The following is a 24,221-nucleotide window of genomic DNA, read 5'->3' as shown; positions in this document are numbered from 1 at the left end:
AGTTAAATTAACAAATTACTATTCATAAACCAAGAAAATAATTGAGAATTCATTCTTATCTGCAGTGGAAACATGATAAAAGGTAACGTCTGAAGAAAATTGGAAAACAAAAGACATAAGGTCATAAAAAAAAATTTAAAAAAAAAACAGCCAAAGAACAAGCATTGTGGCGGGTGCTGACCCGTCCAGGGGGAACTGGTTTTTCTAGGCATCTTGCAAGGCTTTTAGTGGTTGGTTGCATGAGCTCCATTCTCTGCCCATTTCTGGGTGACTGGTGCAAAGATGGGCCAGGAGTCCTCACACTTGGTTCTCTTTGCTTCATGGCCATCCTGTTAATTTAACCACCAATTACAACAGTTTTATCTTTTCTTTTTATTTTTGTAGTTGTGATTAATGCTTTTTTTCTTTGTCTAAGTGCTTCTGATGATTGTCTGCTTTGTTTTCTTGCTGATGCAGCAGGTTGTTTTCTGTTTCCTCATAGGTGCAGCACCTGGTTGTCTGGTTCTCCTGCTTGGATTGAACAGCCGATGCTGCTGCTTCCAGTCATGTAAAAGTTTTTATTTGGCTTTTATTTTGTGTGGGTTTTTTTTGCTTCCTCTGTGAGTTAGGAGCTTCCTACTGGGTGTAGTGGTGATGCTAATTTGAGTTTTAACTCACCTGTGAAAAATGACTTCAGTCTACCTTTCATTCTGGTTCTAAAGTTTCATTTTTGGATTGACATTCTTGCATTTATTAATCTTTTTAACAGAAGAAATCCCTGTACAGACTGCTGCAGACATAATCCTGTTTTTCCCTCACATCCCCACTCAGTTATTTATTTATAACTCTGTCTTCAGGATTCACACTTCACAACATTAAACATGTTTTTCTTTGCCTACCTGCTGTCTGCGCCTTCCTGGGTGTTACGATAAACAGGCCTGTATTATTACCTTTTTTTCTTCTCTTTGCCTCCATTTCTCCTCTGTTCACTCCTTTCTTTTGCTCTCTCAGTCAGTTCCAGAATTGATGTGTAAACAAGTTTGAAAAATAAAGAGTAATATAAAGTATCAAGAAGAGGTTTATATCAGTCAAGCTCCTCTTAGTAAAGCAAATTTACATTTTATATGAGACTGGACATAGCAAAACTCCCTAAATGAGTTGGAAAAAAGATTTGTCCACTTTCCAATCTTTGGCTGCAACAGCTTGAAATAAAGCCTGAGCAGACACAGTATTTATCTGGAAAACTTTCAACAAAATATATCTAGCAGAACAAGTGTTAGAAATAATAAATGAAGGTTTGTCATATCTAAAGTAGAAAGAGTCAAGGCAAGTTTATTTGTACACCACATTTCATGTTAAAAAAAAACTATTTGTGATGCTTTACATGAAAACATCAAAAGCATTACAGGTGTTGCAAAGAGAAGATGCCAAAAATAGCAAAGATCCCAGTAAAATAATAAATTAGATTAGGATAAATAAAAGCAATATCAGTTAAAAGTTGCTGTGCAGATTTAATGCACAGACTTTTGTTTTTAAGGTGGATTTAAAAGTTTGGTGAAAGTTTAATTTCCACTGGGAGTTTGTTCCACTTGTCTTAGCTGTAATGCTGCAAGAGGTGGACAGTCCACCGAGGGTTTGAAAGTGAACCTGAGTTAAAGGTGTCGTATTTTGGATGGAAGCCAATAAATATTACAAACATATAAAAATGACCATGTAAAATATTGCTGAAAAATAAGCTGCTAGAGAAGAGTCTTGTCCTACTCGTGTTTGTCATCAGTCAGGGTTGTCCAGCTATGGTCCTCGAGGGCCACAATCCTGCAGGTTTTCCATGTTTCCCTGCTTCAAAACACCTAATTCAAACTGAACAGGTATTGTGCAGAACTTCATTTAATGGAAGCCAGGTGTGTTGGAGCAGAGATACATCGAAAACCTGCAGAACATTGGCCTTTGAGGACCAACGTGGCACCCGTGCTTTTGATCTGGGATCTTATAGTTCTTTGTATTTGTTTTGTATATGATGCATGAAAAAATGGGTGCTGAGAGGTCAGGAGTGCAGGCAGGCCAGTTGTTGAATCTTCCACTGTGACACCACACTGTTGTAATAGATGCATTGTATTGCTGAAATGTGCGCCACCTTCCCTGAGTGATGCTCAGTATGGATCAGTTGATGGTCCAAATGCAGGTGATGAAGGACATCACTTTTAGATCCTGTTCATATGCTGTATTTAGTCTTTCAATCCTGACACTTCTATCCCTCCATGTTCAGTTTGGAAGCATCTCCACAGAGGCGGAGGTTGTTTTTTTTTGCCTGTGTCTATCAATTCATGAGTCTGTCTGTCACCAACTTTATGCAAAAACTAATGGATGGATTTTTTTTTTTTTTAAGAACAAATCTTGGTCTAACTTAGATTCCAATTCATTTTGGGGGTGATCCAGACCACCATCTTGATCCCGGAATCTTCTGAAGGAATCTTTATGAATGGGCAACCTGTCCAGGGGGCACCCTGCCTCTTGTCCAGTGATTGTTGTGATTGATTGTTCTCCGTGACCCTTAATTGGACAAAGCACTTAAGAAAATGGATGGATGGATGGATGGATGGATGGATGGATGGATGGATGGAGGAAATGAGGGAGGGAGGGATGAATGGATGGATGGATGGATGGATGGATGCATGGATGGATGGATGGATGGAAGGAGGGAGGAAATGAGGGAAGGAGGGATGGATGGATGGATGGATGGATGGATGGATGGATGATGGGAAAGAGGGAGGGAAGGAGGGAGGGAGAAAAGGATTGATGGATGGATGCGTGGATGGATGGAGGGAGGGAGGGAAGGAGGGAGGAAATGAGGGAGGGAGGGATGGATGGAATCGATAGATGGATGGATGGATAGATGGATGGATGATGGGAGAGAGGGAAGGAAGGAGGGAGGGAGGAAAGGATGGATGGATGGATGGATGATGGGAGGGAGGGAGAGATGGATGGGTGGATGGATGGATGGATGATCGATTGGTGGATGGATGGAGGTAGGAATGCTGTATTATTGTGAGATAGGATCATGTATGCCTATAATCCACTAAAATGGTCAGGGTGCTACAGGCCAGAAATATACAGGAGAAGTTCCCAGCAGGGTAGAACAGAAACAGAACAGTGAAAAATAGGGAATCTTTGGAGTTTTTATCACTGTAAGAAAACATCATGATATAAACATGCAACAAACACCATAAAATACCCAAGACACTGTGGATTCACTGTCAGCAAATGTTGGAATCTAGTAGTGCAGACAGTACATATAAAACAAAGGCAGGAGTAAGGATGGAAATGACAATATGGGTGGAAATGAGCTGCTTGGCAGAGGTCTGGGCTCTCTAAAGGCTTTTCTAGGTAAAAATGTTTGGTGTTTTTTTTTATTAATGCAGCTGAAGAATTAGAAACAAGTAATGTGTCTTTTGACAGGCTTATAGTACGAAAAGTGCTAAAGATACAATTCAAACCTGGTTCTTTGCTAAGTTGTTTGTTATATGTTGACACAACACTTGTGTGAGTCTTTAATTATGCTTGAATGAATCATAGGTCAGTGCTAAGTGTCTTTACAAACAAAAACCCACATTTCTCTGAAAATGGTCAAGTACAAAGACTGGACTGAAAATGACTGTAAAGCAGCCAACGTCTGAAGAAAAGCCTTCAGAAAGCACAGAGAATCTCCTTCAGCTTGCAAGGAAATAATATACCATACACAGAAAAAGTTGGAAAATGTGAAAAGGTTCATGCGACGCTGCTATCAAATGATAAATGTAGAGTATTCAAGTGGAGTTAGACAGCTAGCAGCGGTGATTATACTGCAACATAAAAAAAAATGTCTAATGTGTCAGGTGTCATCTTGGTCTGACAATATCAAAATGTGAAGTGAATGATGAAGAAGACTGTTTAGATACAAGCTGCCTCTGAACCAGGACCATTAGTGGTCCATTAATGTTTCGGAAGCTTCTCATGGTGGTTAACCACCATGTTAGTTAACGTGTTCTGCAACAAATACTGAAACATTGAACAGGTTACATTAAGTTTGCCTGTACCCGCCTTTTATTTGCATTCTGACCGCATATTAAACATTTACTAAAAAAAAAACAAAGCTATTTCCTCAATGGGCTTCTGGACCTGGAAATCCTACAGGATCTTAGGTCTCTCATTCTCCTCTACCTTGGGAGATACTTCTCGTCATGACCGAGGAGTCTCCAGTCCATATGCCAGCTGATTGGTTTTGATGTTCCATGTATTATTTTGCTGCCAGTATCTTACACCCTGCTGATTCAGGACCCTTTTTTTCACAACCTGCACCTGGGATCTTGTATTGTGTGGTATAGATCTGGTCTTTTATTGCTCTGGTAAGCTTGCAGTTGTGCTGCCATGATAGTGCTTCAGTGCAGTCCTTTAGCCCTGACCTGTCCAGCCGTTGGTAGGACATGTTCATATCAGCTACTGTCTTTCTGTGGTATATCCTGTTTAGAGGTTTTTCCTCCCATTATGTTCTTCCAATTAATTTCTTTTCCAGGTTCCACTGTCTGAAACATTCACCAAGTGCTTCATCGCATGGGGCCATCTTCCTGATGTATTTGTGGTTCTTGACTGTTTCATCTTGGACAGCAGCTCTGATGCTCACTTGGAATCTGCATCCCTCTTTGAGCTTAGCGTATAGCTTCTTGGTACTAGATTTAAAACTCATTCCTCGCTCACCCCCCCACCTGTTCACCTCAAGCTCGGGTCTTCTACCAGAGTCCTGGGAGCTTTATCGTCCTACGCAGTGTCTTGGCTGTTCCTACGACTGTGCTCCTCCGGACTGAGATACCTGATGTTTCTCCAGGTGTCTGTTTAAGCCACTTCTACATGGCCCTCAAAGCTCCAATGACTATGGGCACTACTATTGCCTTTACCTTCCAGGTGTTCTCCAGTTCTTCCTCAAATCCTTCATATTTCTGCAATTCCTTGTGTTCCTGTTTCCTGATTCTGCCATAATTTGCAATATCAAACTCACGTATGCATTCATCTCCAGTAATCTGGATTACTGTAATTGTTTTCTACAGGACTTCCTAAAAAGAGCATTGAGCATGTGCAGCTCATCCAGATGATGCTGTTTGAGTTTTTAACTAAGAGATCTGAACACATCACACCAGTTTTAAAATCTTTACACTGGCTTCCAGCCAGGTCACAGCCACAGGATTACCCTACTGATTGTTTACAAACCCCAGAACGGTTTAGGTCTAGAGTACATCTATGAAATGCTCAGAAAATATAAACCAAACAGAGATCTTAGATAAAAAAAAACTCATATCAACTAATCCAGACCAGAGTCGTGACTAAACATGAAGAAGAAGGTTTAGCTTTTATGGCGCAAATGTTAAACTCACCAAATGAAGAAACTATTAAATTCAGGTTAAAAACATTTCTTTTCTCATGCTCTTAAATTTACACAATATCTTTTGACTAGTCTTGCTTTTGATTATTTAAATGTAATTTAGTAATTTATTGGGATTTTTGCTACTTCTTGATATCTTTTATGCTTCTTTACACCATCTGTAATACGTTTAATGTTTTATGTAAAGCACTTAGAATTTTCTGATACATACAATGTTTCATACAAATCAACTTAACTTGAATAATATGTGTAAACATTTTAACATAAACTAATGGGCGGACTTTTGCACAGCAGTGTAAGTTTTAGGAAAAGTATCCAAAATATGTCAATACTGGCTTAATATGGAGAGAAATTTGTTTCTTTATTATCAAATCAAATAAGTTAGATTTGAAACCAAAAATGATTTTTGAGACCCAAAAAAAAAAAAAGAAAAAAAGTGAGAATCTTTTTTTTTTTGTAGAGACAGAAACAAATTAGGATCCAATTTTAAAAATATATATATTTTTGACTTACAGACATTAGTTTTGATTGAAGAAAACAGTAGTTTTGATTGAAAACATGAGTTTTAATTGAAGTTGGAGAACTATGCTTTCTCAAATATACATTTTTTTAATTGGAACCTAATTTGTTTCTATCCCTACAATATATGTATATATATATATATATATATATATATATATATATATATATATATATATATATATATATATATATATATATATATATATATATATATATATATATATTTCTCACTTCTTTTTTTTTTTTTGCTCTCAAAAATAATTTTTGGTTTCAAATCTAACTTATTTGGATAATAAAGAAACAAATTTCTCTCCATACTAGCTTGGTTGTTTTCTAGGGCTGTGACGATATGTTTTTTCCCCCATTCAATTTGATTCTGATTTTTTTGGGTGCCGATTTGATTTAAATTGCGATTCTCACTATTCTTTGATATTCATGATTTTTGTAGATTAAAAACAAAATAAATGTATGAAACTTTTTCTTTTACTTGTCATTTTCCTTTATTTCAATGAGGAAAAACAACCAAGTAGCCAGACCTTCATCCTGCTGCTAAAATGCCCAAGTAAAAAGATCAATAAAAACAATAAAAATGACAAAAATTTTACAATGGATTATTTTTATTTGTTTGAAAAAAAATGATTTTATTTTTAACAAAAAAAAAAAAATCTATTTTAAAATTATGAAGCAAAAAAAAAAAAAAAAAAAAAAAAAAATCCCGATTTTCGATTCGATTTTCACACCCCTTTATTGCTTTCCGCATAACTTAAATAAACAGACAGAAGCGCTCGCGGACGAGACAGGGGCATTATGGGAAATTGAGTCCTGCATGTGTTGCTGTTTGGGGGTGGAGAGAGACTCCAGCCTCCGTGTGTGAAGTGTAGATGTGAGCTCAGTAAAAAATTCAGCAGCTGGTGGACTTTCCTTCGCAGATAAAACACTCCAAAAACTTCTATTCGTGGCTACAAGCAGGAAGGTGGATGAAAGCAGGAAGGCAGACACGACAATGCGAGAAGAAATTCAGGAAGAGAGTGTTTGCTTATTAAAAATTCAGCGCGGGAGAAGAACAGACATTATCGACCTTTCAGAAGACTTGTGGCAGCACGAAGGATAAACTACAACTAACGGGCTTCAAATACCGCTGAATGGGATGAATTTTTCTCTGGAAACTGCGAACCTAAAGCATTTTTAAGCAGGCCAAAAAAAAAAAAAAGAAAAAGAAAAAAAAAAACAGGGAAAGGGGAGGAGAGGGGCGCAAAGAAAACGCCCTGCTGCCTGTTGCTGCTGTCTCCAAATTCAAACTTTACCGACGAGTTGGAGGAAAAATGCATCTTTCACTCAACAGGAGGTAATAAAAACTAAAAAGCAGCGTGTTTTATATTAGCTTAAAGCCAAGAAGTTGGCTTAAGTTTGGTCAGTCTTCCTTCTTTTTTTTTGTTGGGAATATTTTCTCCTCATTGTGCACAGTATTCCTGTTGGGAGCGATTTGGGTGGGCTGAGCGCCCAAGGCTGCTCCGTTTAGGCCTACGGCCATTACCCAGGAACAAAGAGGACTCCCATGTAAACTTACTTCAGGAAAACCCTCTTTATATCTTCTAAGTCAACTTTATATAAGTCTGGAGGCCGCAGTCATGTCGCTAGGCGCCGAGAAGAGGATGGAAAACCGGCTGAAGAAGCTGGAGGACATGATCAGAGACCCCAGATCTGCCATAAACCTGGAAAGTTTGCTGGTAAGTCAAGTGGGATACACCACATGTAGTATTATTAATTAATGATGTTGTCTATTGGCTGAAACGCAAGACACGTATGCACACACTTGGGTCAGGTTATGCTGATAGCATCACTACCATTTCCCATAATAATGTCCTAATAATGCTACATGCCTTGTTTGTCAAGTTTAATTTTTTTCCAGTTTATAATCCTTTTTTTTTTTTTTTTTAATGAGCTGCAGAGCAACTTAATCTTGAAATAGAGTGATGTTATATTCACTTTTAATAAGAAGCAGGCAGGATGAGGTGGACACTGTGGATGTGCTTCAGACAGGCCTGATTAATAGTTAAGAGGCAGTGCAGACAGTGCAGTTTGGGGCTCTTTGAAGCGTGTCTACAGATTAGGATTAACTTGTGGAGAATGTCCTGCTTGGTATGCTCAGGGAGACTAATATTTCCGGCCAAGACTCCCGCCTGGGTAACAGTTGGGCCCACTGAACCCCTCTTAGATCTGCACACATACAGTATTTGTGGGATTTGTTAATAGGCTGATTTCCACCACCTGTGGAGTTGTTGTTCTTTTGCATTGGTTTGCATTGTTTATTTTTAGGTATATGTTCTTGGAAACCTTTCCAAAACAAAAAGCTAAGTACCTTTTTAAATAAGCAAAATTACCAAAGCCACACAACTACTTCAAGTGTGCATACTTTGGCACAATCAGCTCTTCAAAATGCACACATTTACCCCATTAGCCATGTGCAATCTTTAATCTGCTGGACTTAAAATCTCATCTACTTTGTTTTCCTTTCCTAAATGTAAAGAAAGCAGTTGCATTTACTGTGTTTTCCCCTTCAAAGATCTGTAGTTGTTTGTACTCAGTTAGGCATCAGCAAAATTTCTGGATCCAAAGTTATTAATTATTTTTTGTATGTGACAACTCATTCAACAGGTTTAATCCACTGAAAGGAAACTCTTAATATGAGGATGGATGTAGAGCATTGTATTAAGTCCAGATGGAGTATCTGCATGACATGTCCTCTACATAAACATTTGTATGTAATGTTTGCATGAGATACAGAACCAAAAACATCTGTATACTTTTATCTAAAGGCATTTTTCTGTATAAAAAATTCTGCTGTTTGACAAAGACTGGTGCCTAATGGCTTAGAAATGAATTAGTGTCTCTTGTGGAAGTACAGCAGATTTACCCGGTGAGTTCTGAGTTGCATAAGCCAGTGGAAAAATCCTTCCATTACACCCGTTTATATCATAACTTTAGACGTAAATGGGAAAGAAGATCCCAAAATTCCCAAAATAAATTGTCGTTCCAGTCGGTTATGGACATTTTTTCCAGAGGATTTAACAGCTTTGGACTTGAAGACAGCTGGAATCGTTATGGATTATGTTTGATGTCACCCTGTCTTACGTCCCTCTGGATACAAGATATTTTCAAACCTCTTTTTCTCAGTAATTCTGATTCAACATTATTTTTTCCTGGATTGTGTTTGATTTTCTGAGCCCTCTGACGTAGGAAAAGCTCTGTGTAATTTATATGTTAAAAAGCATCACCTCTCACCCCTCTTTTATAGGCCCCATCTTGCATAAGACCCCCCTCTCTCAAGCCCCCCTTTCCACATATCATGAGGCATTCCTGGTGTTCCATTAAAACATTTCGCAGAGAACTTGCTTGTGCTTTGGTGGTGTTTACTTCCTGGACATGAGCAGGGAAGAAAGAGGTGTTGAGTGTTTGAGACAAAAGTTGAGTAGGAAGCATGCGTAGGAGAGAACAGGCTGCAGTTTTCCATTTTTAGCAGCCTTGCTGCTGCTGTTAGGACCAAGAAGTTCTCCTGGTCAGGGTGGGATTCAAACAGTGACATATCCTTTTTTGCAGGTGGAATAAAAACATGCATACTTGAAGTGCCTTTGGTAATTGCTCATGTCCTTATATTTGGTAAATAATGAATCACATGTCTCTTGGTATTGTAGCTTAGCAACAGCCACAGAAAGAACACATCAGAACAAGCTTCATTGTTGACTTTTGTTTTGTTTATTCAATTACTGCTTGGGAAAAAAAGAAGTCAACATGAAGGTGTATGTGTTTAGGTTCGACTCTCCTGAGAAAAATCTGCAGCATCTGTTAAGAAACTCAGTCTGCTGCCTTGAACACAGCTCACCCTGCGGTATGTTAATCTGACATGGAAATTAGGGAACAGATGTTATCATCTGTAGGAAACCCCTAATTCTACCATATTTCTAAAAAAAAAACCCAACGAGGCTTACCAACAAATATCACACAAATGATGCTGTAACTGCTTCACATTACAGTTATAACACTTATAAATCACTGCTCTGCCTCTATCAGCATTCATCAAGAGAGTCGTGGCATATAAGCTAACCTTTTCCAGTAATAATCATTATTTGGCAGCACTCGCCCCACTGCTGACTGTGGTGCTGTTTGTTTTATATAGTTCCAAGTACAGAGAGACATTTTTAAGGGAAAGCAAAAATGGTGTTTTCAGTGGTTCTTTAGGAAAAAATGGACACTTGATTGGAAGTCGCTTAAGTTGCTTTCCTGCAGTCTTAAAAGGAAATGACCTCATTGAGTAAATAGTTGGCAACTATATGTAGGGCTCAAAGTCCTTAAGATTGGCTGCACTTTCCCCTTTTGCTTTTTAGCCTTATCTATTTTTTCTGCTGCTCAGCTCCTCCTCTCAGGCTTGTTAAACACACTGCAGGTATTGAGGTATTTTTTTCCTGCAGTCCAGTGTCTATATCATGCTGCAGACTTGCATAACCTGATGCACAGAGCTGGTGTGACCCCCTCCCCACCCTCCAAACTAATTCCTGGCGTAAACAGACATTGTCTCTTTTCTGCACTAAATGCCAAAAGTGTTTGTTTCCAGTTTATCTTGTATCTCCCCACCATCTCTTGGTTTGCTTTCTCACCAGGCATTACTCCCACTGAACCCTTCTTCAGAGTGCAGCTCTGTGGGCTGTGGGGAGGTGGGGACACCCCCCTCCCTGCACGCCGTGTTCTCCGAGAGTCAGCCTGAGACTCTGCAGTCGGGTTTCTCTCAGGCACACAGCAGCAGTCCCAGCTTCAATTTGCTTGCTGGATAGAAACACTGCCTTATAAGGCACTGGGGACTGTGGCCTGGCCAATTTTTTTTTTTTCCCCTCCTCCTCAAAACAAACCAGTCTCTCTGCTCCACACCTCCTTTGGTGAGACAGCCAAGCCTCTTCGTACTCTTTCTTTTATTTTTTATTTTTTGCCCCCCCCCCCCCCCCCCCCCCCCCTCCATTGAATGACACCCAGCATCTACTTGGTGTGTGAGCCCTCAGCAGCCTGATAATGGCCTCTTCTCTTTAGTTATGCAGCTCCTGCTCTTATTGGTAGATCAGGAGGCATCTGAGAAGAGCCAGCGCTCTCTGAGCTGTTAGGATGGAGAAATGAAACCCTTATCTAGTATCAAGATATCGTCTTGACTTTTATGCTTACACCCTTTCCTGTCTTGTCGTGATTTACATAAAAAAGGTTTTTTTGATAAATACTCACCATTTGATAGATGGAAACATCTGGTTTGTCATCCCTTAGCAAACTCTACCAGTCAACACCATTTAAAAACTGGTTAAATAATATATTGCATCTTAATCCTATGTAAAAACGTAAAAGGTGGCTTTTTTTTCTTTTCATTGTGACTTGTTTGCAGCCCTTATTATGTCTGTAAGACTCCCTGATGGCACCACACCTGGCCAGGAAATCAGATGAAGTCACCTCCTGGTTTATTGATAAGTAGGGCCATGACATTATGCTTTTGTCCCGATATGGTTCAGATTTTTTGGGTGTTGATTTAAATTGTGATTCTCAAAAGTCTTCAATATTGCTGATTTTCGTAGATTAAAAACCAAAAAAATGTATAAAACTTTCTTTTTGTTAGTAGTTTTTCTTGATTTCAGTAAAGAAACAACCCAGTAGCCAGACCACCATTCTGCTGTTACAATGCCTAAGAAGACGGGTAAAAAGATAAATAAAAATGATTTTTTTTTTTTCAATGTTGATTTAATTTTATTTCATTGAAAAAAAAAAGATTTTTTTAACAAAAACATCAAATTCAAAATTGTGAAATAAAAAAATCCGGATTTCCGATTTTCCGATTCAATTTTCGCCACCCCTGTTGATTAGCATGTTAACTTCAGCAATTTAGGGCCGGGGTGTCCAGTTCTGGTCCTCAAGGGCTCCAATTTTGCAAGTTTTCCATGTATCCCTGCTCCAACACACCTGACTCAGATTAGTAAGTCATTGTGCAGAACATCCAAGGCTGTTAAACCCATGTAAGCCAGGGATGTTGGAGCAGGGATACATAAAAAAAACTTAGGACAGCGGCCCTTGAAAGCCGACCCGGAACATCCCAACCGGCTTTTTTATTTGTCCAGGTGTCCCGATTCCCACCAAGGTCTACTTTACTGGTTATATAATCTGTCCATGTTACAAATTATTACTTGTTTTTGGTGTTTTTACTGCGCTTTAGCTGCTGTAAAACAAAGATAGATGATTTAATGCTCACAGATTTATGTAGTTATGATCAGTGCTTCGTCTTTATTTGCACACAGCTTAATTAGCGCCTTGTCTTCTCAGCTGATTGAAACAAGCAGGCATGCCTGAGGTTGAATGTTTTGTTTGCAAACATTTAGCAGGTTTTATGACTTATGACAGAGATGAGAATGACTGGGAATATTCAACTGATTGGAAACATTCAGCATTACAAAGCTCACCGTTGTGGTTGTGTGTCATCGCAGAAGAATTACCTCCATCTCAGGGTTGTTTTCAGGGGTATAAAATCTCCTCCAGAACTTATATTAGCCTCTGCCTCCTTCCGTGGAAATGGAAGGAGTCTGGAAAAGTACATATCAAGGACCCCCTAGCTTCTGGAAAAATACCTTGTCGTTCAAACGTAGGTTATTACAACTTATAAGACTTTACAAACACTTGTCATCAAGCTGTTGGGACAACCCATTCATTTTGATCAGCTTTATCTGTCATCGTAAACTTTTTTCTTTAGATTTTTAATAAAATAAGTATTAATAAACAAATGGGAGATTATATTTTCTCGCATATTTTAGTCCCAAGGGTTTTTATTTTTCATTTCAGTTTTAAATCTCTACCGTATGTTTGTATTTTGTGGATTTCTCCTTCTTGCTCTTCATCTGGATCCACTACAGTCCCATTATCTCTGCCAGTTTTTCCATCAGATAAACGTCTTTGTGAATCTGTTTCCATTGTTCAGCAGTTTGTTCTTAAGGTCAGTTTTTAGTGATGAGGTCAAATAGAGTCTGATTGAGTGATATCAGCCAATGTATTTATAGAAATGTTCCAAAAACTACTAGTTCGAGTGATGTTTACAGCATCCAAACACAAGATACAGGCCACAGGGGCAGCCTTAACATTCTGAAATGCAGCAAATTATATAACAGAAAGTCATGTACATTTCATGTAATTTTTTTATGTTCTGCTTTTTGTGCCTCATATGGAATATGTTTAGACACTACAGTAAAATAATAGACATGGAATTTAGGTCACTTCACGGCTTTATAAGCAAACATAAAAGTATGTTGCTGTGTTCTTAATTGTGAATGGATACAAAAATAAACTCTCCCATTCATTTTCAAGTATTAAGTGGCATGTAAATAAAAACTTTTAATGTTTAAATCTCACACTAGCATGGCATTTAGATGACAGATAACTGACACAGATATTTGTGGTTTTATTTGCCATTTTACTGTAGATTTCTATGCATTTTTTGTCCCTATCATGCTGTGACTCTACTAATAGTTTCACAATGAAAATGCACCCCGTCAACATTATTTTATTATTTTTTTTTTTTATCTCAAAGATGCTTTTTTAGGCGATTTAAATGAATTTTTACTGGAGCTGCACTGCTGGCTTTGCGACTGAACAAATGATGATAATAACAGCAGAAGCTCACTAAATAGCTGTTTCTCAAATATTACAAGTTAAGAGTTGAAGTAAAGGAGATGGCGTCACTTAAACAGAAGGGAACATGTGATTACAGTGATTATTCAGAGTGATTGCAAATATTTACATGAAATTATGTGATTACTGTTCGTGTTTGCCATGTTTTTATGTTCCTTTTGGATTAAAACGAACAAGAAAAATGTGTTGAAAATAATCTTTACCGGAGTTGTTAAGAGATAGTTGCATATCTTGTCACATGCAGGTGTTGCTGCGGATGTTGTGGGTTTGGTGGGTTTTTATTCGCTGGTTTATTTAGGTTACATCGATATTGTGGCCCTGCTTCTCTATAGAAACCTGTTTACCTGATATCAACTATCTCAAACTTCAGTCCCAAAAGAAGTTAGGAAGCTGTGGAAAATATAAATAAAAACCAAATGCAGGGATTTATAAATCTTATTAACTCATGTTTTATTCCCAGTAGAAGATAAACAACGTATCACTTGTTGAAACTGAGACATTTTACATGTTTGAAATATATGCTTATTTTGAAGTGGATGGCCTCAGCTGTCTGTAAACATCTGGGAAGTGTCTGGTTTTAGCAGTAGCTGATTGTGTGAGGAGCTAATAAGCCTGCAGAACACGATGAATGGTTTACTTTGTTTATACTCAGACATCCACTGCTGCACGCCATTATGTTTTCCTTTTGTGTAATGCTCACATTATGACTGCGCCGCTTCTGAGCGATGTTCAAAATATAGAAATTTACATCCTGATAGCCGTACTGAGAAAAGAAATCTGTGTTAATCCAATTTGTCATTATTGGATAACTGCTATTGTCTGCTGAGGGATATCAGATGTTGCCGTCAACATTCATTCACGCCTTCATTTTCTACACCGCTTAGTCCAGGGGTGCCCAAGTCTGATCATCAAGATCCACAATCCTGCAACTTTTAGATGCACCTCTTCCCCAACAAACCTGAATAAAGTGGCTGAATTCCCTCATCTGTGTGTCATTCAGCCTTGCAGAGGCCTGGTAATGACTTACGTCTTACGTCTGTTGGAGAAGGGTTGCATCAAAAAGTTGCAGGATGGTAGATCTCAAGGACTGGACTCGGGCACCTCTAGGTTAGTCGGATTCAAAGCCTATCACAGCAATAAGAAGGTGAGAGGCAGGTGCACCACTCCGTCTCTGTCCTATCAACATGACCGCTCATTTATGTAAACAGGCGGATTGATGGAGCCTGCACAGATCCGTAAGCTGGCCATGGCATCGGCACTAACGCGACCCCGTAGCGTCAGAGATTCAGGCTTTATAACTGTCCACTGGTAATAAGCTGGATGCTCCCTCTCCTCTTTAGTCTGCAAGGTGTCCGTGGTTTCCAAAACGAATTTCAGATCTATCAGACTACAGAACCGTTTTCCACTTTGCCTCTGACCATTTTAAATAAATTTTGAATGATGGTTCCAGAGAAGATGGTGGGATTTTTGGATTACGTTCACATATGGTGTCTTCTTGGCATCACAGAGCTTTAACTTGAATTTGTGGCTTGCACAGTGAACTGTGTTCAGTGATTTGTGGAAGTGCATATAAACCCATTCAGTGGTTTCCAGAGATTCATGTCTGTTTTTAATGCAGTGTCTGCCTGAGGGCTCAGAAACCATAAACAACCAGTTTGACTTTTAGCCTGATCCCAGGCGCACAGAGATTCCTTCTGATTCTCTGAATTATTTGATGATAAAATACACAGTGGATAGGGCTGCACAATTTTTACTTGTCTTCTTGGGCCTTACAGCAGCAGAATGATTGTCGGGTCACTGTTGTTTTTTTCTAATTGAAATCAAGAAAAATGATGAGCAAAAAAAGTTTTGTACATCTTTTCTTTGTTTTTAGTCTACAAAAATCAGCTAAATTAAAGAATCATGAGAATCGCAATTTAAATCGAATCAGCACCCAAAAAATTGGAATTGAATCGAATCGGGACTAAAGCATATAGTCACAGCCCATATGTTTTTTATGCACATATATATATATATATATATATATATATATATATATATATATATATATATATATATATATATAATATAGTATAATATGGCTCTCCCTCTATTTCCTCCCAACATTTTTCATATAGCCCAGGCATCACCCTTTTGGTAAAATACATTCATGAAGGGATCTCACATTTCTTATTCAGTGTTTTGATGCAATTGTATTTTCCATTCTCGACATGACATGCTCTCATCAGTCTAAAGCTCGTTACATCCTCCACAAGAAGCTTCGTCTGCAGTGGCGAGGGGTTGATGTCTGCTTTTTGTGCAGTGAAGCTGGTTATTTCATATGTAACGAGCAACTTTGTCCGCAGCAGTGCAGGTTGTGCACACGGCTGGGTTCGTGTATTTTCATGCCCCATGTTGTAAAAATGTTTGTATTTTTTTACCACCTCGATCAGCTGTTTAATCAAAACAATCTATTTTACCTGCAACAGGAAAATGCAGAAGCGGCATCTTCCTGCTTCATGCTTTTCTGTGTTAACCACGCCCACCTCAAATCCAGCCAATCCAGTGATACTTAACTGGCTGCTGGTAAAAGGTGTGCGCTCTTGGTATTTATGCAGCTTAGTTAAGCCATAACCACATGTTCGCCCCCTGGTGGTTGGCAGACGGCTGGTTGAGAACCTGACTGATCAGAGACGCATGCAGCAGAGCTCACGTGTTGAATGTATATATCGTTGATGATCAGGTTTATTTAATTGTGGCACATTTAATTGTGCAGCCCTAACAATAGAAAAATATGAATAAATAAATATTTCCTGCAATTATACACAAAGACTCAAATTAGGGATCATTGCTGCCATGAAATTTAACATTAACAATAATTTTCCAAGAAATGTTAGTTTTAATATCAGATATGTTCTTTATTTTCTGTAAGATATATAGTATGTGTTTTGAGTTCTCTTTTATTTACACTTCACACAGTTTTACAATTTTATAAAAATTGGGTTGTACATTATTAGATATGCAAAAACAAACAATATCAAGTATAAGTTCAAGTAAATATTCACCTGCGGCTTGAGCGTAAAAGAGTTTGATACCTGAGATTTTTATACTTTCTGTCTCAAATGAGTGTGAAGTGGCGAGAACAGGAGGCTCCCACACACAACACACAATCCATCCATCTGGCCTCATTATTCCATCTCAACCTGACGGTGAAACACGCCCTCCTACACACTTTCACACACACATATGCATGGGCTCGGACACTCATTTTCACAAGCAAACGCATTATTCAGTTGATCTTAGCGACACACAAGCTGCATTGTGCACAGCCAGCAGCGACAACAGAACTATACAAACACATCGCCAAACAGCTTTGGATTGTCAGTGAGTTCATGCAGTTTAATTTCCTTTTAACAAACCCAAACAAGAACATTTGTGCCGTCTTGGTCAGACCAGCAGTGTTTTCAGCAGCTGGCTGTTATAAGTCAAACAGATTTTGCCAATGCTAACAGTATTTATACACAAATTTTGCCGCGTTCATGCCAGATGATTAAAAGTGAAACCAGACAAATTTAATCATCTTGGAGTGAGAGGGTTCTTCATAACAAGTGACCGCACAGAGTTATTTAATTGTAGGGAAACAGATTCTTTAAGGTCTCTGATCATTTCATAAAGCCCAACAAAATTGTCCTCAAAAACAGTGAAACACGTCACCAAAACAAGGAATTTTACTCAAAATGTTTTAGTGATTTTTATTTTTACCAAATGCTTTAGGTTTCTTCAGGACTCCACATGGACATTTTCTATTTTATCTTGGCTCTCCTGATGTTGTTGAACTTTTCCTGTGACTCTTGTGAAAAAGACAGTAAATCCCACAGATTTAAGAGACAGAAAATGAAGTTAATGTCCCAATTTAGCGTCTGCGCACTTCGAAGTGCAGATGCGTTGGCTAAATACGTCATAGCGACGTGCCAAGTACTGGCCTCTTTTTTTCCCCCAGATTTCATTTTGCACAAGCCAGCAGGGAATAAGCAGCAGTTCGGTGCCGAGGAGTTAATTTATAAATGTATAAATGCACAAAAGTATGAATATAACCGTAAATATATTTGGGTGTATTTTAATTTAAATATGACTCAGTGAAATCTGTAGCTAGTTTTATCATTGAGCAATGAGCCAAAACGCAGTTAAGAGTGCAACATATGTACTGTCACCACCAGAATTTAGTGATTACTTTGTGAAGGTCCTTTCGATCCACCACAAGCAGAAAAAGCTGCAGTGGCTTTCGGTAACAACAAATGAATTTAATTACACGTCAGGTCTGACCAGCATTTTCTCTGATGTTAACGTTAGCTTGACCGAGTGCATTCTCAGTTCGAGGAAAGCTCGTCTGGGCCGCCTCATCCACATGTTTTTTTTAATTTAAACCTACAGGTAAATAAAGAGAAATAAAATTTGGCTGCATTTTTTTTTTTTTTAAATATATTTTTGTGTGCTTAGGGAAACATAATTGGATAAACAATGCATCTGCAGCTGCTAGGCAGCAGAGAACTGGAGCACTATGGGTAATTCTCGTACATCATGTAGGCTGTCTCATTTCATTAACTGTAACTAGACTTCAAAGTGTGCAGACCCTGAATTGGGACATGGTTATTGTTTACTGTAACACCTGCTGCTCTTATCCGTTATGCTGGAGGTTGGTGGCATCATAGAGACCATTACTAAAACCAGTTTTACACAGAAATGCAAAGAAATAGGGCAGAAAAGTCCTCTTTTGCTCTCAACAACAGCTTTTGTCCAGCATCAATATGAATGTGACCGAATGTTTAATTTGTTTTCAGTGCACAGCAACAGTGCACAGCAACAGTGCATAACAACAAACATGCATGTTTATTGAACCCCAAACGATGCTGTATTATAAAAGCTGCACAGTCTTGTCAGGTTTTCCATTTGCTGTCTTAGCTACCGGTTATTCATCAGCCGAGTGTGCACAAATAATCAGCTGACTGAAGAATCCTTCCATCTTTTATCGGAATAGATTTTCGATGCGTTTTAGAGCCCTATTGGCATCAGCCCTCACGCAGCATGGGGAAATCTTCAAGTTAATGGAAATGATTCGTTCAAATCATATGCATGACTGAAACTAGCGAGCCACTTGCCCTCCTGACTCAGAATATCCCACACATTTTGGCTTGCATAATGCAGTAATTATATATGTTATGACTCATTGGTGGTACCTGGCTAGAACACAGGTAACATGCAGCAGGGGTTTATGTACATGCAGCATCTACTGTCATGTTTTTCCTCGCTATGCTTTATAACGAAGCCTGGGTGCCAAAAATGTGAAGGGCAGAGGAGCATGGGACAGAAATCTGTCAAAGGCATGAGTAAGACATACTTTTGTTATTCCCCACAGAAACATTAGCTGTGCTATTTGCGAGCACCAGATTCCTGCCGTTGTGTCTGTCTTGGAGAGTTTACGGGCCATGCCTGGCACGGTCCCCCTCGCTTTTGCCCGGCCCACCGTTTATCCGCACGACTATTTTTAAAACAGCTGGAATTTAATCAAAACATTAACTTTCTCCTGAGTCCTTTTAAAGCCCAGAGCAGCGCTGCTTGTTTTCTGTTCCACATGCCTGGTGATGAGATGGGTATGAGGAGACGAGGAAGAGCTTTACTTTTGGGGGCGAGGAGATGGACTGTACACACGGAGAGAGGCAGTGATGTGAAACTTCAAATAGCCGGGTTATTTCTCTTTATGTTTTGCGTCTTTTCTTTTTAAAGTCTTTGCATTCCTGACTGGCAGATCCACGTGGCTTTTACAGGGTGATAAAGAGTGTAAGCAGGCAAGGGGAGAGCGACCGCTCTGAAATGTCAACAGCAGGTTGAGTAAATAAAATGGAAAAGAATAGAATGTGCAGAAAAGGAGCTCTTATAAAACTCCTGCTTCTCTGTATTACCAACTGGGTTCAACTCTTTATATTTTGCAGGAGTTGCTTAGCAACCAGCAATCACCCCCAGCTGGATTACAGTAAAGCAAAGATAAAAAGCCATCTAATGGATACATAACCACTCATCCTGATAACGTAGATACCTTTTTTTTTTTATCAGTTCATGAAGGCACTGCTGTCGTGTTGATGTTGCTGTACGAGGAAGGAAACGACCACGTTTCAAAGCTGGACTAAGAAATGTTTAATTACTTAGTTTGGCCCCGAACTTGTCCTTTGGACATGAAAATGTACCTTTTTACTTGTTGAAACACAGTCTTTCTTGCTCCTAACTTTTCTTCATTTAGTTTGCATAAGCAGAAATAAGACGCTTGAAAGCATCTAAACTGCGTTGACACACATACAGGAAAGGATTTATGCTTTTTTTTCTATTTATTCTGCATAAACTTGTGTTTGGAATAAACAATTTCTGTCTGTTTCAATGTGAGCTTTACAGATTGATTTTAGATCAGGGGCAACTCTTGTCCTCGAGCCGAAGTCGTCTAGTTGTTGGGAGTTTCCCTGCTGCAACACACTTGACACACATCAGACTTAATAAGGCGACTTGTGCAGAGCAGGACATTTGTGTTTTTAAGAGCAGGCTCAAAACTCACCTTTTTTATTTGGCTTTTACTCAATATTTATTATCTTAGTGTGTGCATTTTATTTATTCATTTTAACCCAATTCTCTTTAAGGACATTTTATTCTATTTTAATATGAGCTTTATAAGTTAAATTTTATAATTATATAAACTTTTATGTATTTTCTGTTTTATTATTTATATGTATTTTATCATTGTAGCATATTTTCCAGTGTTCCTCAGAGGGAGCTCTCTGCGCCGGGTGTCATGTTCGCCATGGCTGCGGGGGCGCCTTTCAGGTCATTGGTCTTTTGACTGGTGCCCATATTGGTGCCGTTGCTGGTGTGGTCTGGTCGACTCCTGGTGCAGACGGCTCCTGTGATGGTGTTTCCTTTCTGGGCTGCTCTGTGTTCAGCAACATTTAACTAGATGTATGCATGATGATCAAGATGAATATTGAATAGGTGTTCGGCGTGCGTGCGTGCGTGCGTGCGTGCGTGCGTGCGTGCGTGCGTGCGTGCGTGCGTGTGTGTGTGTGTGTGTGTATACATTAAAGTTTGTGGGAAGGGTAGGACTGTTGGATTTTTCTTTGCTCTGCTTTTATAATGCGTACAGCACTTTGTATTTCATTTTATTGTAGAAAAAGAGCTTTATAAATAAAGTTTGATTTTATTTGATCAAACTCTGCACAAATCTTTAATTACCCATTGATTTGTGTCAAATTTGTTGCAGCAGCGAAACTCCCTACATTTGCAGGACTGCTGCTCTTTAAGACCAGAGGTGGACACCCCTGATTTAGACTATTCCTCTGGCATTTAGTAGTGATAATTAAGATAAAACTTTAATATTGCAAGTGCATATGATAAAGTTGTGATTTGGGTCCCCATCATGTCATTAGCATTGCTCTGAGGTTATACTGTGTGCTGGAGCTGTGAGCAGTTTCTGTAAAACAAGTTGGTCACTCATTTTAAATTTACTTCCATTAATATAGAAAATAGTCTAAACCGGAGGTGCCCTGCATATTTTTCATGTATCCCTGCTCCAACACACCTTACTTTCATTAAATGGACCCAACAGGCAATCAAGTTTTCCACAATGACTGATTCATTTGTCAGGTTTTTTTTTTATTAAATGTTTTGCATTTTACAGCTTAAACACACACATACACACATTCCCAACCACCATATTACCACCTACCCCTTGCATATACAGTAATGATAATAAATAATAATAGTTATAATAAATAAACATAGTCTGGAATAACAGAATATATAATACTCCTTCATATATGTATATGTCCTTGGTGGGTTTAGACATTGCTATATCAATTTCACTCTGTCACGCTTCATAGCTATGCTATCAAAGCAGACACAAGCTTTTAACACAGTCAATAAAAGGTGACCAGATCATCGAAAGTTTTCCAAGAAAATTTTTCCTGCCGTATCTCAATTTCTCTTGCTGCAGCGTGGAAAGCATGTCTTTGATTCAGCTATTGAATGATGGAGTTTTGTCGGGCTATCAGGGACATAAAGGCAATTGCTTTCGCTTGTAGTTTGGAGACAGCAATTTCTGGAGAAAGGATCTCAAGGTGGGAAGTTTTCCCTCCAGACGATGGAGATGGCCTTAAAAATGCCTGTCCAGAAACTTTCCAGTGAGTTTTGAAGCAGGGATACAAGGACTGGAGCACTGGACTGGAGGCGCCTAAGGACTGGAGCAGGACACCCCTGATTTAAACACTGAAAGCACCTCCACTTTCCTCACCAATAACCCGTTTTCCTCTTTATGAGCTTTAATGTTGAACCCAGGTTACAGGTGAAACCTCGCCTAATGTAAATAAAGCCTTTATTGTTGTTGTCCGGTAGGGGACAATATGGGATAATAGGAACAAGTCCAGGTTTCAGTTGTTGATCCGACTCTCCCCCAGACACTCTTCAGTAACATAATATTTATAAACAGTGGCTTCGACTAAGTAGTTGAGAAATGTTCCCCAGAGCCTTGTTGGCATGTGTTGCAGTAATGTTAATTAGTGGTGCCGTCCGTAGCCGTGTTTTCTTTTGCAACCACAATGCATTCAGCAGCTTATTATATTTACATTAGTATCTCATTAAATCCTGATGCCTCCAAATGTCTGCAAAGTTATTTTAAGTGAATCGTTTTCAGCCGGACCATCTCCTGTTTTCAGCATTCAGATTTTGTCTGGCAATTCTTATCATCTCAGGCTAAAGGTTTTTGACGTGCAGCTCCTACCAGATGTCTTTTTGACGTACTTTGCAGTTGCAAGAATAGTTTATCATGGTGGTAAACAAGAGCAACTGTCCGTCCTCCATTGCAATCTCTCTTCCTCACTGCAAAAACGCTGCTATCACCAGGGCAGCATGTATTTATGCATTCATCCTTCCCCCGCACTTGATTCATCTTGCTTGAAGGAGTGATGCAGGAATGCGACGGTATTAATAAGACATCATTTTGTAGTTGAGGAATGTTTATTTCCTTGACAACAGTGTTAATGTTGTTTTTTTCTTTTCAGTAAACAGTTTGTCTCGTCTTTCTTTAAGCCAAACGTTGGATATAAGTGAAACTGAGTCCCTTCTTCATCTGATTCTGTGTTTACATCGACACCTTCGGCCTTTCATTTTGACAAAGTGTGATTGATAAGCAGCGATGGGTTTAGTTGACCTGACAGACAGAAAGAAGTGTGATTAAACAACTGAAAGAAGACTTCCGCCTCTGTGGGCTCACTTCAACAAGACGTGGTTTGAATATGTTCAAACTGAGCACGTTTGATTTTCTCCAATATCCGATTTCAGTTTGCCTTCAAGGGCTGCTGAGGTTTAGTTTGTTTGTTGCCATGACAGTGTTTGTTTTACAAAAAGGATGTATCAATAAATCCGTCACTTCTCATGAGTGTAAAACAACACGGAAATGACTTGTTTGCAGCTGTGGAGAGCATAGAAGTGGTGGCATTAACTGGTTATGTTCCAGACTTTAAACTGTGTTTAATAGCAGCAGTGGGGCTAAAGGATGACTTGCTATCATACAAAACTTATCAAAATAAGGAAAATAATAAAAGATGTTGCAGATAGAAGACTTATTTTTGGCAGAAATGGGGGAAATATAAACTTATTATTGAAAGAAAACCTGTGAGGACTTTATGTTTGACCCGTGGTTTGTGCGGTAGTTTAGTTTCTTTTGTCATTTTGGACGTTTTTTTCCATCAGTAACCTCTATAAAACATACTCCCCTTTAACCTTTCATGTGCCTGAACTGGAAAATCAGTCTTTAGAAATGAAACTTTTAATGCTTTGTGAGAAAACGCACCTATACCTCCACATCCGTCTGTTACACGTCGCCTTTTTTTTTTTACTTCGTCTCAGCTGAATGTTCGGCGCAGCGGCTGCAGAAAAAAGCAGCTTCAGAGGAAATGACTTGCACACAGAGATTGGCTTCATGACACAGTGAAATTATCTGTCAGCCCTGGGGTGGGGTGGATCATTTCCTGTATCACCGTGCTCGTCGGGAGATCCTCGTGCACGTAGGCGTGTGCGCTCAGCCACCAGGCAATCCTTCTCCGCCCCCTGCTGTGTGTATTTTTTTCCTTAAATAGTATTTTTGTGTGAGGTCAGTCCTTTAATGGGGAAGTGAAGCTGAGATGATGAAACGGAGTGCGCAGCTCGCTGCAGCCCGACTTCAGCCGAGCGGAGAGCAGGAAGACTGGCTGATAAGACAGAGAGCGAACAAATGAGAGAAAAGCAAAGATGAAGGGAGTACAGAGGAAGCGAGGGAGACTTGGAACAGATTATAACGCAGGTTCAGAGTTTTGTTCCTGTGTTCTCCACAGTTCGGCTCGGTCCGGTGCTTCTAACGGCTCCACGTTGACCAGTCAGGCACGCACAGCTGACAGAAGTTGATATACAACTTCCTTCTTGTTGCACTGTAATGAGTAGAGGTTACCACCAGTCTGTCTTCTGCTTGTTTAATGGCTTCCCCACATTGCTCTGGGTCAAACTTCTGCAGTGACTGCATCCACAAACCTTTCTTTTATTTCTGGAGAAGGTGATTGCATGTTCA

General features: G+C 39.2%; 1 protein-coding gene across 1 annotated transcript in view; it reads left to right on the top strand.

Moving 5' to 3' along the window:
- Positions 1-7,204: 7,204 nt before the first annotated feature.
- The window catches only part of rock2a (rho-associated, coiled-coil containing protein kinase 2a), a 60,832-nt gene continuing 43,815 nt past the window's right edge, over positions 7,205-24,221 (top strand). The window contains exon 1 of the mRNA XM_079262652.1: positions 7,205-7,638. Within this exon, the coding sequence (XP_079118778.1) occupies positions 7,540-7,638 (99 nt within the window). The 5' untranslated portion in view covers positions 7,205-7,539. The remainder of the gene's footprint in view (positions 7,639-24,221) is intronic.

Source organism: Telmatherina bonti (assembly GCF_933228915.1).
Source record: "Telmatherina bonti genome assembly, chromosome: 22".
Classification (NCBI taxonomy): domain Eukaryota; kingdom Metazoa; phylum Chordata; class Actinopteri; order Atheriniformes; family Telmatherinidae; genus Telmatherina; species Telmatherina bonti.
The sequence above is the reverse complement of the archived record's forward strand: the minus strand, read 5'-3'. Positions and strand labels throughout refer to the sequence as shown.